General features: G+C 35.9%; 1 protein-coding gene and 1 long non-coding RNA gene across 2 annotated transcripts; one reads left to right on the top strand and one right to left on the bottom strand.

Moving 5' to 3' along the window:
- Positions 1-11,464: 11,464 nt before the first annotated feature.
- On the bottom strand, positions 11,465-13,437 carry LOC109011468. The gene is made up of 4 exons (XR_001999333.2): positions 12,388-13,437; positions 12,244-12,299; positions 11,988-12,066; positions 11,465-11,834 (listed from the first exon to the last, which is right to left on the bottom strand). It is a non-coding gene; the product is annotated as an uncharacterized LOC109011468 (long non-coding RNA).
- Positions 13,438-13,655: 218 nt separating this feature from the next.
- On the top strand, positions 13,656-19,857 carry LOC109011467 (SNAP25 homologous protein SNAP33-like). The gene is made up of 6 exons (XM_035694228.1): positions 13,656-13,932; positions 14,959-15,551; positions 17,495-17,588; positions 17,803-17,930; positions 19,009-19,106; positions 19,266-19,857. The coding sequence occupies exons 2-6, from the start codon at positions 15,066-15,068 to the stop codon at positions 19,363-19,365; spliced, it is 906 nt and encodes a 301-aa protein (XP_035550121.1). The 5' UTR covers positions 13,656-13,932; positions 14,959-15,065; the 3' UTR covers positions 19,366-19,857.
- The last annotated feature ends 344 nt before the right edge of the window (positions 19,858-20,201 follow it).

Genomic DNA, 20,201 nt, shown 5'->3' with positions numbered 1-20,201 from the left:
ATTCTAAGAGTGGTTCATCGCCATGACTATGAATATGAATACATGTATTTTGTTTGGATGATGATTCCTCGCCGTACACTAATATATGTCTTCACATATCCATTTACATGATGCAGTGCATGCATATTCATTTCCATTGTTTATCATTAATACTATACTGTCGTAGGTTTTAACCTACTGGAATTTCTAGAAGTCTTATTGTGGTGGTCCCACCTTCAGTTTCATTTATCAGAGCAGTTGATCTTGATGAGATTTAGCCCAGGAAGAGTTTCCCTAGGAAGGACCAGCGTTGGCCGAGGTGTAGACACGAAGGCTTGTCTCTGGTTAGTAGATATTTGTAATTGTTAATACGTTAATTTTAGTTAGGCAACAAATCATGTATCATTCATTGCATTTTGATGTAAGTGATGAACAGGTGATAGTGTATAATATTATTTGGTAAGAAAAGAAGATGACATATGGATATTACTATTAAGGGTGAATTTTCTTATTGGTACAAACCTTTGGTACATTTAGTATTAGTCTCTGACTAATCCCTTTACTTATTCCGTTGCAATACATTTCACTTAGCATGTGCTGAACGGGATAATACACGCTTAGTCCCAAGTAATATTTGAGTTGTTTTCGACCAGTTGGCAGCCCTGGCACCGCATATCCTTGCCAAAACCTTCATCGAGGAGCGAGGGTGCCACATCACAGGGTTCAACATTATATTAAGGAAGTGAGTGATAGGGGAAGAGAGGAGGCGAAAATTAGAGTCGTGGCTTACAAAAGAAAGGTTGAGTATTACTTCAAAAAGAAAGTCAAGCCCAGGTCATTCTAGACTGGAGATTTAGTGATAAAGGATACAGGAACAACAAGGCAAGGAGAATGGAAACTCGACCCTCAATGGCAGGGACCGTATGTAGTCATAGGTTGGGGTCATATCACCTCAAGGCCATGAACGGGAAGAAGCTACCCCATCCGCAGAATGCCAATCATTTGAGAAATACTTTACTTAGAGCATGTTATGTGACCTTGAGAAAGCGTTAAAATAGTTCTTCTTCGAATGTTTTCTTCCATATGAAATTTCGATCATTCAATGATCAAAGGTCGTGGTCGAGCATCTCTCCTTCCATCTCGAAAATCAAGTGTTAGAAATATGCATGCGATCAAGGTTAACACTTGCACTTGGCAATTAGGGACCAACCACATTGTCCAGTCTAGTTAGCCCTTGCCCTCATTGTGGTCAATTATCTCTCCTGCCATCTAAAAGCTGAGTGCTAGCAAGGCGCATTGCGATCAGGGCTAACACTTGCACTTGGCGATTAGGGACCAACCACACTTGTGTAGTCTAGTTAGCCCTCGTTCTCATTGAGGTCGAGCATCTCTCCCGCCATCTCAAAAGTCGAGTGTTAGCAAAGCACATGCAATCAAGGCTAGCACTCGCACTTGGCAATCATGGACCAACCACACTCATGTAGTCTAGTTAGCCCTCACCCTCATTACGGTCAAGCATCTCTCCCACCAAGTGTTAGCAACCTGTGAGCATTCACACTCACGCTTGGCAATCATGGACCAACCACACTCGTGCAATCGAATTGGGTGCCAAGGTTAAAACTCACACCCAGCTGTTCAGGATATAATCTTTAACCAAGAATAAGTTCACACGCAATCGAGAGACTAGTCATAATGAATCCAATCAATGGCACAAATTATGATGCAAAGAAAATTTATTGAGGAAAAGGAAAGCAAACAAGGCTTTCCAAGACACAAAAAAAGGTACGACACACCATCCATGCAGAAAGGGAGGTATACAATTTAACAAAAAATCAGAGCTCAGGGTTGTTTGTTGGAGGAGGAAAGGCGTCTAGCATCACGTTGGCACCCAATGAGTCCAGAAACTAGTAGAAAGCGAGGTCAAGGTGCAGAGTCTTCAAATCCAAGGCCTTCAAATATGTTCCCAGATGCTCTAGCAAGATGTCCCTCAACGTTTAATGTAACACCCCACTTAAAAGCCCCTTAAACCTTGACCTTAGTAGCCATGATCCTAGTTAATTAGGAGTTAGGCTATTTGAAAGTAAGAACATTTTTTGAACTTGGGTTGGCAAAAGGAGCCATATACTTTGGGTTTAGTAGAATTATTAGAATACCTTTTTAGTTTTGAGGACAAGAAGCCAAGAGGGCAACAAGGGAATGACACATGGCATATTGGAAGTTTGCCACGTTAATAGGCTAAGTAATTTGGGTTAATTACTAAATGAATTTTGGAAGGCCCAAACATTGGTTTATTAAGAGCCCAAGCTTTTTGAGTGTAAAGGCTTAGGAGAGACACTAAGGCTCAAGCCCAACTTGTTGGACACAAGGCTATGGGCCTAACTTATTAGTTTTTTTTTTATATATTAGGCCAAACCTAGTAAGCATAAGGTTATTGGGCCCAACTTAGTAAGATTCAAGGATTTGGCCCAATTGAAGAAAGGCCCAAAGCTAGGACCCAACCAAGTGAACTATTGAGGCCAAGGATGAGCCGAATAAATTTGGACATAAGACCAATTCCTAAGCCCACAACCAAGGCTTGTTCGAATGGCCCAATAAAAGCCCAACCCATGAAGCCCAAGCTTTGTATTTTATTTCATTCTTCCAAATGTGACTCACATACACCATACCATTGGTTTCCATTTAACCCAAGCCCTAACCACATGCCCCTAGGGTCCCCAATTCAACCTTGGTTAAGTTTTTAAGTTGAGTTAAGATCACTATTCATCTCACCCATAAATAGTAACTCAAACATCATATTTTTGCATAGTTTCTTGAAACCCTTTCTTCATAATTTTTAAATCTGAAATTCTTGTCTTTTGCACTTGTTTTGAATCCCTCTTAGAAAAATCTTGAAGGTTAGGATTAATCCAACCCATGTCACATGAACCAAAGGCATGTCAACGCCAACTAAACCACCAATCGGCTCACTTGAAGCAAACCGAGTACCCTTCTTCAAACCACCCAAATCCAACGCCCCTTCAACCAATTTTCAAGAGGATTTATAACCCTTATATCCTCATGATGTCACCTTAGAATCAGACCTAGCTAGTGTACAAAACAATTGCAAGAAACAAATACAAAAACCTAACTATTCACCTAAGAGGTGAAGTTGAATTCAAACCGGATGCACCTTCATCTTCAAGATTATTTTTCTAAACCAAAACAACCACCCTCCCCATGCCACCACCCTTGTCATTTTGTTCCTTGGAAGTGCTTCAAAGCACTAAAGTGCTTTCTTGTCCAATTACCTCCCTATGGTAGCCAAACTGATTGGCAATTGAAGAGGCACACATTTGAATCACTTAGCTAAACCACCTCTTTTTTCATCTCTTGCATTTTCTGCCCAAGCATGACCACTTGGCAGCCACTCATGCCTCATTTCCTCACCTAAAAAAACCTTCAAATAGGGGTAATAATGTCCTCAATTCAAACCAAGGAGATGGGACAAAAGATGATAAAAATTTGGACAAGCCTTGAAACCCCAAACCGTCGGCTATGGCATGCTTGTTATGTATTTTTGTTTTTATTTTCTGCACCAATGCAACCCACTTCACCTATGGCTTGCCTCTAACTCATTTCCAAGGTCGAATCAAGTGCCTTAGGGGCACTATTCAACTTAACCAAGTGATGATACCATTGGCATTTTGCACTCAACACTCCACCGCCTACCTCCACCAATCAACTCCCTCCTTCCTTCAAGCCTTTATCGTGTACCCCTTGCCTCTCACCCTCCATTGAATCCTATAAATCCCTCACTTCTTCACACAACTCTCTTTAGCTTTCCTTTGGTATTCTTGAGAGCAAAGCATTCAAAGTGTGAGGAAGGTGAAAAACCGAGTAGCTTGAGTGAGGTTCTTGGAGTGAGTTGAGTTTTGAGAGCTCAAGGACCACAATATTTCCTCACAAATTCCTAACATCCAGAAAGTTTGTAAGTTAGTTTCTAACTTACTAGTAGATAATTTATTTATGATTTATGTATAAATACCACATTCATAATATAAATGTCATTTTGAGCATGAAACATCATGTGGCATATCATTGAGCATTTAACTACTTGCTTACAGGACACATGTAAGTTTTCACCATTTTAGCATATTATATGAAATTTTTGATTTTATAATAAAGCATACTTCACAAGCACATGTCATGAAAAACAAAATTCAAGCATAGCATGTAAAAGAAATTTTTGTCACGGCCCAAAGGCTATGGGGAATTATACTAGTGAAATTCATTTGTCCACTCTGGAGTGAGTAAAAATAAAGTGGTAACTCCTAAATTGATAAAGAATCGTTAACGGGTTTCGAATGGATTCTTTTTAAAGAATACCTGAGCAGTCATTTATGGCACCTAAGGCTGGTGTGTGCATACATTATGATATTATGCTATGATGAAATGTTATGTTACCAATGCATTATGAATGAGTCTACAGATAACGTAGTTTCAACATGAGTTGTACTACGATCACCGATAGGTACTATGACGCCCCCAAATTTCGCTTGGGATCGGACGGACATTTGAAGCGTCGAGACATGCAACACAAGGTTACCTGCCCCCGTTCATGACATATAAGATGCAATATTCCTAACATGCATCTAGCATTATGCAATATTCGCAGCGGATAATTTTTTTCTTCAGCAATACTATGCACCAAACCGAAATATCTCAAATACTTAAAACATACTTCATACATAATGACGTACTAAACAATTAAGATCACAACACTAGTCCAAAATGATTTTTGATCAAAAGAGTGTTGGAGATTGAACACCACAAATACAAGTAGTAATGAGGTAACTACTGTACTACCAGCTACGTCACACCATTGTTTAGTCGATCATTTCCAGTTGGTCGATTCTCGATTCTCCTTCAGATCCTGTAACAAAATCTACCATTCGAGGGGAATAGTAGTTGGGACTACCACAGTGAGATTTGATTACAAATCTCAGCAAGTTAACAGGAAACTTCCACACAGGTTAATGATGCATGCATGGAAGTAAAAGCATGAATGCATAATCAAATCATAAGTAATCATAACATAACTTGACATACAACATAACATAATTGGAATAACTTAAACTAAAACTGAAACTTAGCATGAACGAGAAACATAACATGGACTTGAAACATAGCATGAACGTGAACTAGAAACATAACATGGACCTGAGCATGACATAATATAAATGTGAACTTAGAACATAACGTAAACGTGAACATAACATAATATGAACTTAAAACATATTCTTGTCTCATGGGATTACCATGATTGCTTGAACGTAAACTTGAACATAACATAACATGAAACATAACTTGAACTTGGAATCTTATTCAATAGACTTAATCATTAAAGTGATCATATGGGTGCTACACAGGTCCACTTGAGCCGTGTGTCACTGCCAATTACTGCATCACATCACATGTTTCTATACCAGCTATGAGTGCGTTAATACGTACTCCACAGTTGTTGTGGCCCCACGTATTCTACGTGTCACAATTGCTGTGTCTCACGTAATGTATGCTCCACAGTTGTTGTGGTCCCATGACTTATTTGTTTGTGCCACACTTGTTGTGGACACACATAACATAATGTGTGGCACCATCGGTGTTAGTGTCTGGCGCGCTCCGGTGACCAGCTAATTAGGCCCCATTCGCAACTTATTAACTGTACTTCGTCAACCCAGGGAATTTCACACCTATTTAACACTCAAGCGTGAACAAATGAGTTTCACTAGGATATTACCCCATCCTAGCGCTTAGGGTCGTGATTGATATGAATAACTTAACTGTCATACATGACATTTCGTAACATGACATAACATGAACGTAACATAAAAGACAGAAGTCTTGACGTAGCATAACGCGACATGAACTAAGATGAAAGACATGACATATTTCGAGACATAAATGTAGCAGAGAACATTTCATAACATGGCATACATGTAACATGCAACATTTCGTAACATGGCATACCATATAACAAACAACATTTCTTAACATGACGTAATATGTGACAGTGAATATTACGTGGCATGAAATACATGTAACAGATAGCATACTTAACTTAACATGACATACTTTTAATGTATAGCAATACGTGACAGAATATCTTGTATAACAGATGAATAAATCATGACAGAATAAATTTTGTGTAACAGATAAATATGTAATGACTTGACATGGCACATATGATAACATGGATACATACACTTTAGTTCCCTTACTCATCACTCATACACATTAAACTGATAGTAAGTTAAAAGCTAACTTACCTCGATTTTTGCGCTACGAGACAAAACTCAAGGGTAATCACAAGAAACTGAAAGTAGTGATTTTTAAAAATTAGAACTTAATCACTAACAATTAGGAATATGGAGAAATATCAACTTAGAGTAAAATTACCATTTTACCCTCTACATGTAGAAAAATGATCATTTTACCCCTAACTCCAAAAATCACCATAATTTACATACCTTATATAAATTTTGTCCTAAGCTCAAATATCAATTCAGAAAAATTTAAAATTAAACACAACCGTTAAAACTCTATATGGCCGAAACTTACAAGGCTATTTCCTTTGATTTTGTTGTAATTCTTTCAAATCTCAAAACTCATGATTAAACTAAAATTTTTCTTCTACTATACCCATAACATATTCCTAAGAATAATCATGTTTTGAATCATGAACAAAAGTCATCAAAATCACTAAAACTATACTTGAACTTTTTGGTTTCTCTTCTAAGTTCAAAACAGATTTTTGTTTCTAACTTGTTTTGATCAACCTCTTGATTCATGACTTATAAAGAAGTGATCTTCAAACCAAAACATCACATGGTTTAAAAACGTTTCCTAAAACAGATCCAAGCTTCAAACTCAAGATCACATGGTTAAACATCACCCAAAACATAAATTTAGCCAAGAACATCATCACTTTGGCCTAACCAAATATCTCAATGTATAAAATTTCATATCTTCGAAACTAACATCAAATATCTTCAAAATAACATTCTAACATGTATATAAGAGGCTTAGGATCTTCCAATAAAAATATCAAAGCCATTGGAATAAGATTAAACCATAAAAGATTTAAACTTTCTCAAAACAGAAACTGTTTTTCCTCTTCCAGTTTCTAAGTTTCTAGACCTAAGAAAATATTTCACCAAAACTTTTAATCATGCAACAAATCCTCAACCAATATTCATATACACATGTTAACAGTACTCCATAAGAATTTCGGACCAAGATCTACTCATTAGCTTGGTCAAAAACTCCAAAATATAACAAACTCTCCAGTTTATCGCCCAGAATGACCTTTCTTGGGTCTAAAAAACTGTTGACCAATCAAATGATATCCAAATGGAACGAATAAGATATCCACGTAAATGAGACTCCAAAAGAAACAACTTTCATGAAGGAAAATTGTTGATGAAACACTTAAAAAAGCTTCGAAACAGGCATTCAAAAGAGGTACGAAAAACTGTCCGAGAGTGTCTTTTGTGTTCTATGAAGGAAAAGTGTAAAGGGGAGTTGCTTTTCATGGGAAGTGGACTGGAGAGCCTCTTACACAAGTTATGGAAAGTGATAGGACTGAAGGAAAGGTTGAGTGTTGGCCTTTTCTTCTCATAAAAATCAGTCCAAGATCTTTTCTCAAGGTAGAGTGTAAGAGTGAAAGGGTGAGGTGGCCTTTAGCTTTGTACTTCAAGAACCTTCTAGGCCCTTCTTGTAAAGATCTGGCCAGCCAAGTGGGGGTACAAAACTTAACTATGAAGCAATCCTATGGTGACCAAATTCGTGGGCCTTAATGGGCCTAAATCGAATGGGCCTAAATTTTGGGGTTTAAAGAGGGTTTGGGTTGTTATCAAGCTCAAATCCAATATCACTTAGCCCAATCAATTTTTCAAAGTTAACAAAGTTGGATAATGATGTTCTAACACAAATTTGAAGGATTAATAGCATTTGGAAGTGATTTAATCAAGTGATTAAACACAATGCTAGAATCGGATTAGAAAGGGTTTAAAGGCCAACTTTAAGGTTTGGGAAACCGTTTAGGGTTTCGGTTTCAACCAAGTTTTGGGCTTTCAATTGGATTCCCACCATTTAGGGTTTCAATAGGATTGAAACCTTTTTTGGTTTGGCACCATTTGGTTGAGCAGATGAAACAAAGTTTTGCTTAAGTGGCATGATCTCACACCTTGATTCCTTCAAATCCAACAAACGTTTCACATGGTGCCAAGTGTCTAATATTATTCACTAAGTGTGGCTAAGATCTTGCCAAGTGTCCAAATAAAATTTCTCTAATCTAATTTGGACATTCCACATTGTGATTTTGAAATACTGCAATTGATGCGCTTACCAAGATTACTATTCACTCCGAAAAAGTGAATCATAAACTTAACACTAAAAATTCTTAAATATTCATATTAACCTACAGTAAAAATATTTTACCGAAATTCAACCCTGAAGTGCCCCTACAAATAATTTCACAATTTCCAACAGGCGTTTCGTCCGGAATTATAAAAATAGGCTATTACTCCATAAAATCCTAAATAATCCACTGAGTCTGATGGCGTAGACCATAATGCATTCTGACACTTCTAACCACCTCAAATAAATAAAACTCATATTTCTAACACCATAGTGAGTGATAACACTGACTATGTTGACAGACTAAAACCTATTCGATTGGTCGATTCGTAAAAACTTATAGTATTTTTACGAGATTCCTAAAGTCAATAGAAATTCCATCAATGAATTTCTAGCGGGCTGTTACAGGTACTCTGCATAATTGGGAGCTGTGGTGATCCATACATTATGTTAATGATATTGATAGCTATAATAAAAATGAAGTATTTTGTTTGAAAAGATGAAATAAAAAATGTTTTTTGTAAGAAAATATACATCAAAGATTTTTTTGGAAAATGTTGAGGAATCTCGATGGGAGACAAATAAAGATATTTTTATCTGCATAACATGCATCTCATATTTATCATTAATCATGCATATTTTATATGTGCAAGTTAGTTGTTTAACTTATTGAGATTGCAAGTAAATCTCACCCTTATAAACCCACTATCATTCTTCGAAATGATAGAAGTTGTATCAGAACCAGCTTTTGACGAGTAGGATGAACCATTGGATACAGATGGTTGAGGAAGAGCTAGATCTTGAGTGAAGGCTGGATTCAATTTTAATGTTCATAGCTTTGACCTTATATACCATAGAGCATATGCGAGAGCTAATCTGATTATGTAGTTCCAATATTATGGAATTTCATCTCCCACGTTATGTTGAACTTATGTGAACCTCTTAAGTGAGGAAGTATCTTTTTATGGTTAATCTAATATTTTCATATGTTTAGTTCATTCTAGCATCAATTATTTTATGTCACCCTTTATTTCCACTACGATTATTGCATAATGCTAGTTACTTTTTAAGATGTATTGCATATTAACTATCATGAACGAAGGTATATAATCATGTGTTGCATGTCTCGATACTCTAAGTCTCCGTTCCATCCCAAACAGTAACTTGGGGGGCATCAACATAAATCATTTATTTGTTTAATAAAAGGTTAGATTAAATAAAAGAGTTCAATTTAATATTTATTATTAAAATGTTAATTAAAATAAATTAAAATAATTAATAATATTTCAAAATAATTAACTCGAGTTCAAATTACTCAAGCTTGCGATCAACTCGTTTATTTTTTAATTTGAATTTGAATCGAGTTCCACCTTAATATATATATTAGGTATACCTAGTTCGATAAGAAGTCTTCAAATTTTCTCCAGCTTAACCGAATTCGAGTTCGTATATACTAACCAAGCTCGATAAACTCTATTCGAAGAAATTTATTCTGGGCAATAATGCATTGGTCGCAAGTGAGAAGAAATTTATTCTGGAGAACATACTTATCTTGCCTGCTTTCTTTGTAACTCTATGGTGACGCATAAGGTAGGTATCTTCATTATGACTGTCTACTAAGGTGAAAATTTGTTGGAGTGGCTAAGCAACATAAATTTATGCAAGATTTGAGCAAGGGATTCGAGAAATGAGGCATAGATGAAAGAGAAGAATAATCATTCCACCAGAACTTGGACCACCTATCAGTTTCTTAAATCCCAGGTTTCCTTTCCCTATTTTTAATGTGAATTAACCTGAATTATCTATTGCCAGAATAATTTCAACAGATAGAAACTGAAGAAAAGTCAAATCTTTCAATCAAATTTCTAAGAAACTTTGTAGTGCAGAGAAAATTTGTGTTTTGGTACAATAGGATTATCAGTGTTATGGTTCCAGCTTGGGTCAGGACATGTAATAGAGCCTAGATGCATAACATGATCATATTGCCTGAGCAAGAATTGATTTCTCAAGTTTTCTTATTGCCCAACCTTGTAATTAAATTTTTATGCAATGCTTCTCCAAGATTTTTGAAATTCATCCTGAAGTTGATACCTAGATAAAATAAAAATAAATGCTTACCACTCCCTGATTTTGGTTGAAATGACTCATGTATGGTATTGATACTAAACTTTGGAGGAATAAATGCCCAACAATCAAATTCATGATCACCGTATGCAACTTTTTCCAGCCTCATGTCCAGTATGTGTTATTGAACCAAGTCTGTTGATAAGAATATTTCATTTCTTCAAGTTGGGCCTTCCACCTTCTTCAGCTCAAAACAGTTTGACGTTTTTGATGTGGAGCTGCTTAGCATTCAGGACTGTCAAAGGAGGACCATCGGTTTTTACTCCGATGTTGTGTGCAATTAAGTGAAATTAGGTGATGGGACTATATAAGTATCTCTTTATTTTCTAAAATAGATAGGTCATTGTCATTGTAAGGCATTTGAATGAAGATATGGCATCTTCATTGTAAGGTAGGTTTCTCAATTCTCTCACTTGGAACAAAAACGGATTAATTTGTCTAGAAGTGAAGTATTTATCATGTATTGAACAAAGTATAAACAAAGTGTTTGTTGATAAGGGTGTAACCTTGTATGTATATGATTGACCAAAGCGGGGGAAAATATTGATTTTATATTAATTCTAAAATGACATTCAAGAAGGTTATGTCCTTTTTAATCGGCATTTTTCTGCCCCAAAATTTGTGAGATTCTTGGTTGTATTTGTTCAAGTGAAATATACCTTTTTTACACAACCGTTTGACTGAATTTTGCAATTGAGATTCTAAAGACTTTTTTGCAAATATTTTTTTTTGCACAATTGTTTGAATGAATTTTGCATTTGTGATTTTGAAGACTTTTTGCTTCTATTAGCCAATGATGTTTAAAAGATCTCATACAGACATCTACGCAGGACAACCAACCTAATGGTTTGGGATTAATACCAAAGAACTAGAAAGCAATTGTGTTCCTCGGCAAACAAATCAAAGAACCTGATGGATTGACAGAAACATATTATCAACATATTTTTTAATGTATAAACACTGCTTCCATATATAAGGTCCAAATAAAGCAAAAGGAAACTTTCCATTGAATGTATTGTCTGACACCTCTCTTCCATTCATGATTTCGTGGCACAAAAGCAAATGTACACTTTAGGAATCACAACACAGGGTCTCCACAACCCGCCCATACACAAAATCCATACACAAATCTGAACGCCTACAAACCAATGAGATTATATAAACATTGGAAACACCTCTAAACCAAACGGCAAAAGTGCTTTTGAAATTCCACATCAACTCACACTGCCATTTCTGAGCTTTCTCCAACACAACGGATTCAACTCCTCCAAGCTCCCAATCTCTGACATAGAGATGATAGCCTTACAGTCTGCGGAGTACACTTCATGCGGCACCTAAAAATAAACGGAAACAAAGTTTTTCCTTTACTTCATCCATTTTCTCAACAAAGAAGCAAATTTTTAAATTGAAAGAATTTTCAAATCACAAATCTCATTTTCCTCGAACTCTAAAGTTAAACAAAAACTCTAACACAAAATTCCACATACCTTCCACTATATGGATCCAAAAAATCCCCACCTCGTCACGTCCCAAAATCAAAGAAATGGCAGCAAAGAAGAAGAAAAACTTCAATGGAAAGGTAGTAAATATCACGAAAAAGATTGAGCTTCGTTTCTCAACTATTGCATTTTAACTCTACTTTTTCGCACTCTAAAACAAGAGAAAAAAAAAAAACTCAAGCAAAAGTCAAATCATGCTAATTGGAACACATGTGCAATGTAGTGAGAAAATAAATATACACACCATCAACTTTGTACGCTGGACATGTAATTGATGCTTCAGAATTACATTCAGTCCACCTATAGAGGAAAAGGGGTGGGTTCATTACATACAAAGGATTGATTACAAACTGTTTGAAAACAATAGAGGTGCACAATGGACACTCACATGAACTGTTTCAAGGATTGAAGTCAATGTCGAAGGCCTGGGTGGCATTCCATCTTCCTCTTCCCCCCATCACACTAAAACTGAGAATGCTAATGAGAGGAGTGGTCATTGGAAAAAGTATTTGCTTAATGTAAATTGTAAGAAAGCATGTCATTTGAACCTAGTCTAAAATCAAACACCAACAAAGAAAGAAAACTCTTTCCACACTAAATACCAACTAGATTATATTTATGCTACTGAGATTTGGATTTTGGATTGAGCTATGGAATCATCCCAACTAGATTGTATTAAAAGCAAACAGCAGTCAGAAGTATTGAATTGGCAAAATCAATATCCCTACATCCAAAAAAAGTTATCAAGCATCTTCACTTTATTCAGCAAACAAAAGAAAAAAGTTATGCATGAAAGCCTATAAATAAAAGTTATCAAGCATCCAAATAAAGTCATCAAGTATCAAAGACCGAAACTAAAATCCATGGAATTTCAGCAAACAAAAGAAAAAAAATCCATGGAATTTAGTAGAATTGAAATGCTATTATATCCATGGAATTCAATCTCCTGCACACGATAAGCATTTAGCTTCATATAAGTCGATGCTATATGTCAAGGAAAAGAATCCTGCATCATCATCAGGATCAATATCAGTGGCTGAAAGCAAAGAGAGTATCAACAGCACCAACAGAGGATCAATTCCATTCAAGAATAGTCTAGAATAAGTTATGCAAGTCTGTTAGAATATTCCATTTACAGCTGTCCATCATTGGTTGGATGACTTAGTTATTTTGTATCTGTCTATATAAAGTTGTAAAGGCACAATAGTCATGTATGAAAGAATCACGTGAAAATCAAATACTCTTAGAGGCATTCTGCCAAACACCTTCTCTGCATCTCTGCTTTACTTGCTTCAACACTATAATGAAGTAAAACAGTTCAATAAGGTGCAAAGGACATGAACCTACGACTTCTAACGACCACACCCTCCTCACTGAGTTTACCAAAATTCTTGAATTCCTCCTCAATTTCAGAAGCAGATACAGTAGGTGGTAAGTTTCTCACGTAAACAGACTTGATTTCGTCTGCAAGCTTCCATACATAAAATCAAATAAAGGCTCCAAAATCTAACATAACCAGCAAGTTTGAAGGCAATTACAAACATGATATCTTATCTAAAAAAAAAAATGACGTGTGGGGTGTGTGATTCGTAGTATAACTTAAATTAATATTAGTGTCATCGGTGTTAACGTCCAAGCTGATAGAATAGATACACTTCTAAGGACAATTCCGTCCAAGAAAAAGACAGTAACGGGATCTTTATTCATAGAGAACGGATATATCATGACCGGGAAAGGGCCTTCCGTCTCCGTTCTTGCTAGTTTTCTAGGGGGGAAAAGCTGGGGCCCCCGAAGACTTTGCTGATGCAATTTATGTGTCCTTGCCCCGGCCTTCGCTATGTCTTCATTTGAAGGCTTGAAACCGTCTCGAATATATTGCCTGCGCTTCACTCGTGCAGGATATTGTCCCTCATGATTTGGTGGAGCTTTTGAGGTACCCAGATCGAGTTACCCACTGATCATAATTATTGATGTGTTTAAACGATGGATTCTTTTTCTGGGTTTTGATGGATTTACTCTATTTTTCTTTTAATCTTGGCTTCTCTTGTTTTATTTTTAGTAACATCAATACTATTTCCATTTTCTTCCTTTTTCTAGTTTCTTACGGGCTATAAAGCCGAAATCCCTTCTACTAGCATGTGCTTGATAATCCTTCTGTGGACTTGTCCTTAAACTTTCGGGTACTTTTTGTAATATCGTACACGGGTTCACTTTTTGATTATTTTCTGTCCTGATTCACTTTTTGGTTGGTGAGAAAACAGGAATGAAATGGAAAAGAAAACGACATTTCTACTGTTTTATTGCTGTTAGAGAAATTTTAAGTCAACCGAGTGAAACCGCTGTCTTGGGATCCTCGTTCTGGTTTTCTCTATCCTCGAACGATCAATAATTTTAGATTCACGACTTTTCCTGTATTTTTTTTCGCAACCTGGCAGAATATTCGAGTATGTTGATTCTTTGAAATCTTTTTTATTAATTTTTAACCAAAAGATAATACGTATTTTGTTTGAACTTTTATACCATTTGATCTATTTCGTTTCTCGCCAAAGTGGCCCCCGGTATGTTAATCTTCAAAAATTAATAATAGAAATCTATGATTAACTTTTCGTGCTTCCTTTGGTCACCTCACCTCTTTGCTTTTGGAATTTCGGGTAAGTTATGGTCAACCTCGTAGTAATTTTTCCCCTCTTTAATGGTTACCTATTTATAGCAATGAACTGCCTTGGTTAGATTGCTCTTGGGTTTATTTTTTTTATTCCTCTCTCTTTGAATCTTTCAGTTCTGGTGGCTTTGGATTATTCTTTACAATTTTACTTTGTAAGCTTTTTTTTTTTTAAAAGTCTCGAAGACTTTATAATTTTTTACACTAAATGCTCTTTGAATTTGGCTTGTTGGCTATCGATTTTCTCATTGTAACCGGTGGTGCAATCTCACATATTGTTCTTGTTTTCCTTTGCAGGATCATTGTTAATTTCTGTACGATTCAATAGTATCGGTGTTTTATATGCAAGAGCTCGTACACAATCAACTTTTTTTGACTGAATTCTGCATATTTTTCATTGCAAAATGTTTGGTTTAAAGAAATCTCCCTTGAAGATTGCTAAACATAACTCAGTTGATCCTGGAAATTCTGTTCCCTCTAGCTTGAACCCTTTTGGCCATGATGATGAGTTGGATAATAAGCGAAAACACAATTCCTCGAGGACTTCTTCTGAGGTTACACCAAACTTTGGAACCAACCCTTTTGATGATAAAGAGCAGAAAACAACCTCCTCTTCTTCATCTTCTTATGCACTTACTTCAGCAGAGAGAAACAGGTACAAGAATGCTTTCCATGACTCTGGTGGATTAGAGAACCAATCTGTGCAAGAGCTGGAGAACTATGCCGTGTACAAGGCTGAGGAGACTACGACAGCAGTCAAAGGTTGTGTGAAGATAGCAGAGGACATAAGAGACAATGCTACCAAAACTTTGGTCACCTTGCACCAGCAGGGTGAGCAACTTACCCGGACCCACATGGGTGCTGCTGACATTGATCACGATCTTAGTCGGGTATGGCTCGTTTGCGTATCAGAATATCTACTATAAGAAATTAGTTTATAGAAGGCAAATTAAAGTGATATGTTTCATGTTTGTCAAAGTATAAATTTCTAATATGTGAGGATCACATGGTTGTCTTTGATATTGCTCACTCTCTATGATAATATGTAGATATCGATTTTGGATGTCAGCTGCATGCTTTAGAAATTTGATTTGTAATGTCTCTGCATTGGGAAAATATCTTTTTATTTTTTGCTCAATCCTGTCTCCAGTTTGAGACCCCAAGGAGTCGTAGCTTTATAATTTTTGGCACCACTCCTATCCAATAAACCTAATATACAACACTTCACTAAGCTTTCTAACTGTTGCCACCTGGATGGAAACAATGAGCAATGGTGATGAGGAAAACTAATCGAGATGAGCACAACCGATCTATAACCTGCTGCTCTGCCAATCCTATCACCAGATATGTACAATCACCCTATCATTATTACCACAACTAGTCCTCTGCTGCACTGTCTTCCTGCACCACCATCCTCAACTGCCACCACTATGTCAATGTGCTGATTCATTTTGCCGTTCCTCCATCAACCAGTGTGTATAGGTATGACCTTAATAAAATAGCCCATGCTCCAAGAGTCAAAGATAAATATTTTAATCAGAAGTGGACTAAATATATCTTCATAGACTTGGTATTTTATAAGATAAGAGTAAAGAGTAGGTGATCTTTTGAATTTCTTATGTAGTTGTCATCAAATGTCACCTGTAGGATTTCTATTATATTTGTTGTGTGCATGTTATGCTTTTTGGAGGAATCTTCTCATTCTTTGTTGTTATTTATTTGAGCAATTAGTACTCCCACTTTACAGAGACAGAGAGACCACTTGATGGATCTGATTTTCATATATTGATGTTCCTTTTTCAATCCTGCTTTCCTATTGTACTCTTGTTTTAAATAACGTACATCGTCAGGATTCCTCACACTTCATTTTGTGGAGTTTCTCGTGTTATATTATTTTTACAGGAATTAACACGATGCAGACTGAATATATGAGAAGTGTTAAATCCACAAAGGATCTCACAAAAGTAAACTTACAAACTGACATTACTTGTGTTACATCAAATCTACTTTGTAACAAAAAGAACTTTCAATCTAACATACTACATCAAATCATATCAATTTGTAGGTTTATTTTTGTGAGATCCTTTTGTGAATAAAGCTTTTCTCTAATCATATCTCTTCAGTCTTCATAGATTTAGTATTTTTTAAGATAAGAGCAAGAGAAGTTAATCTTTTGATTTCTAATGTATTTTTCATCAAATGTCACCTGCAGGTTTCTATTATATTTGTCATGTTCATTTTATGCTTGAGGAAGGGAGGGATCGAACGCTTATATCAGTTTCACATACTGATATTGCTTTTTGCATCCTGTCTTCCTATTGTACTCTTGTTTAATATACATGCATCGTAGATTTCCTTGCACTTTTTTATGGAGTTTCTCGTCGTATATTAATTTCACATCTTCATGGAATTGCAGAATCGTCAATCAACAAATACTTTCCATGAAAAAAAATTCAAAATGTGAAGACATATGACTTGTAGTCTCAATTCCGAAGTAGTATTGTAACATTCCAAGCCACATATCGGCCTATATTCTAAAAGAATTAGTCAATATTACAATTAGAGCCTTTTGGAAATATTATAGAGTGTAAGTACTTATCTCTTTCAAGCAATTTGGAATTTCATTTACCACCTTGCTATACACAATCCGGGTTAGTACAAGTATATTCTTCATGGGAGTCTTGACGTAGGAAATATTGCTTCTTTTTGCATTTCAGTCCTTTAATGGCAACTATGGTCCTCTTGATTTTTATATTGTTGTCTTGGGATTTTCTTTATTGATATTCTGAATTTAAAGAAACAGTTTCATTTCATTATTATTTGCTGATTTCAGGGTGAGAAGCTTCTTGGAAGTCTTGGAGGCATGTTCTCTAAGACTTGGAAGCCAAAGAAGACACGCCCAATAAGTGGCCCTGTTATCATAGGAGGTTAATTTTCTTTCTATTCTATAAATGCCATGGCTCATTGCCCTCCTCCCCTCCCCTGAAAAAACAAATAAAAATTATATTGGTTTTGGAAAATGATCAAAGAAGACTGGCAATGACTGAACCATCTCTGCCTTGCAACTCTTTGCTATCTGTCCTTTTTCATTATCATCTTTTGCTCTGTTTTCTTTATATGTGGTTTTTTTTGGTTATACAGATGATTCATCCAGGAGAAACCTCAACCACTTGGAGCAGAAGGAAAGGTTAGGATTGAATACAGCCAATGGATCGTCAAACACACTAAACCCATCTGCTGAACCCATAAATGCACTTCAGAAAGTTGAGGTATGTTCGTCTTTTCATAATCGAGCAATAAGCTCTTTTTTTTTTTTAACAAAGCATGAAACAACATTACTTTGAGGGGTTATCTGTTCGCTTGACCGAGTTAATCCAGATTGGGTTTTGAGGGGTCATCTGTTTGCTTTAGTTTAAATTCATTCGCCATAAAATACGAAAGCAACACGTTTTGGGTTTCCCTCTAGGAAAGGGAAATTCGTTGTCCGTTCATTCTATTGGACCACAAATGGAACTTTGAAGACAAGGAATGCTCAATGGATGAACTTAGATGTTTTTTATTCAATACTTTATTTCTATGGGAAATTGCAATAGACTTCAACGGATCGAGCTTTCATAATTTTCTTGTATCTATTTATAGCCTTTGACCAACTGTTTTCTCTTGAATACATCCCGTGTACTTGAGTTATGCCTATTCCTTCATTCCTATTAATAAAATTTCATATATCTATAAAAAATACAAAAACAGCGTATCAAAAACAACATGTATGTATTAATTGAAATATAAGACATGCTCAAAATGGGTTTTCATTATTATGCGTAGGGTATTTGTTCAGTTCCTAATTTCATTCAAACTGAGCCGTCCAACCTGACTACACAAACTGGGCCAACCCAAATTTTGCTTTCCCCCTCTCTTTTTGTTTTTGTTTTGGCCAATTCAACTTGATTCCTAGCAAGCTACAATCAAAATAATTTTGATTCTAGCAAACCATGCTCAGATTATGCTTTGTTTGCTTTATTTTTGACTTTTTTTCTGAAGAAGCTTCTGGGCTTGCCAGGCAAATCTGGGTTTTGATATCCTGGGCTTGAGCTTGAACACATGATAAACTCCCATCTATAGTTTTTTCAACTTTTTGTAATTTACCTCCTTTCCCTCACCATTTCTTTCTCCAAAAGAAACAAAGAAAAGAATCCTTTTCTTTTCTTTTTAGACGTCTTTGTTCATAATGTTTACTCATGAATAGGAAACATCTGCCTCCAAACTCTGTTAGGTTGTGTGTATTGAAGTTTTCTAGCTTTCCAATGCAGTATATATCTGTCATTCAATCTCATTCATTTGTGTTAGCAGGTGGAAAAGGCAAAGCAAGATGATGCGCTGTCTGATCTAAGTAATCTATTGGGAGAGCTCAAGGAAATGGCTATTGACATGGGCTCTGAAATTGAGAGGTTGGTTGTGTTGATTCATTCGTCTATTTGATGTTTTGCCATTTTAAAACATCCTGCATTCTCTGACTCTCCCCTTTCAACCTTCTGAACAAAGCGAGGTGGCCAAGTTCTTGAAACTGTAAATTTATTCCTTAATTACATTACTCATGATTCTTGCAGTCAGAACAAGGCTTTGGATCATTTCGATGATGATGTTGATGTGATAGACACACGTGTAAAAGATGCTAGTCGACGTGCTCGTCATTTACTTGGAAAGTAGGGTGAGGATTTGCACTTCTAATGCCTTGTGCACTGCCCTGCTAAAATACTTGTGACCCCTTCCGAAACCCAAATTCTCTAATAATTGTTTCTCTTAAAGCGCCCGTGGAAAGGGATTAGAACCCCTTTGGTGTGTGTGTGTGTGTGTGTAAGTTTTAAATTCTGCTCATGTTGAGAGAGTGGCAATGATGATGTAAAAGCCATCCTGAAAGAAATCTCAATTTCCTATGGTCAGAATTGGAAACTTTACAAACTTTCGTATACACGGTTTATTTTTATTCGGATTTGATGGAAACTGAAGAAAACTCATTTGATTTTCTTGGACGATGTATGGTCAGTAAATAAGATTGGCTTTTCATAATGAAAAATTATATTTGTAAGCCAGTGTGCTTAAAGCACATCTTCCATGCTGTTAACATGAACAAGACTTGATTATATATCAAGGTGCAGTGGATCAGATGCCATTTAGTGGAGGAAAATTTTGAGAATTTTATGGTAACAGAGTCTGTGTCCACTGTCCAAGCTCTTGTAATAGCTAGATTCTATGTTTAGTCATTAGTAAAAAATATTCTATATTGTTTTATACAGTTTTAATATGTATAAATTCTACACTCATTTTGAAAAAATAAAAAAATTTAATACACATGAAAAAACTCACATTTTAATAATACACTCTACTATTTGTAAAATAAGGGTGTGGAACTTGTCCACGTAATTAACTTCTTTAAAAAAAGATTATTGGTTGGTTTCTTTTCTTTACTAAAGAGTAAGGAAAATGCTAGGGATCCTAATAATGTATCCTAACTGTTTATTTTTTTGTTTTATTTAATGATTAAG

Source organism: Juglans regia, chromosome 9 (assembly GCF_001411555.2).
Source record: "Juglans regia cultivar Chandler chromosome 9, Walnut 2.0, whole genome shotgun sequence".
Lineage (NCBI taxonomy): Eukaryota > Viridiplantae > Streptophyta > Magnoliopsida > Fagales > Juglandaceae > Juglans > Juglans regia.
The sequence above is the reverse complement of the archived record's forward strand: the minus strand, read 5'-3'. Positions and strand labels throughout refer to the sequence as shown.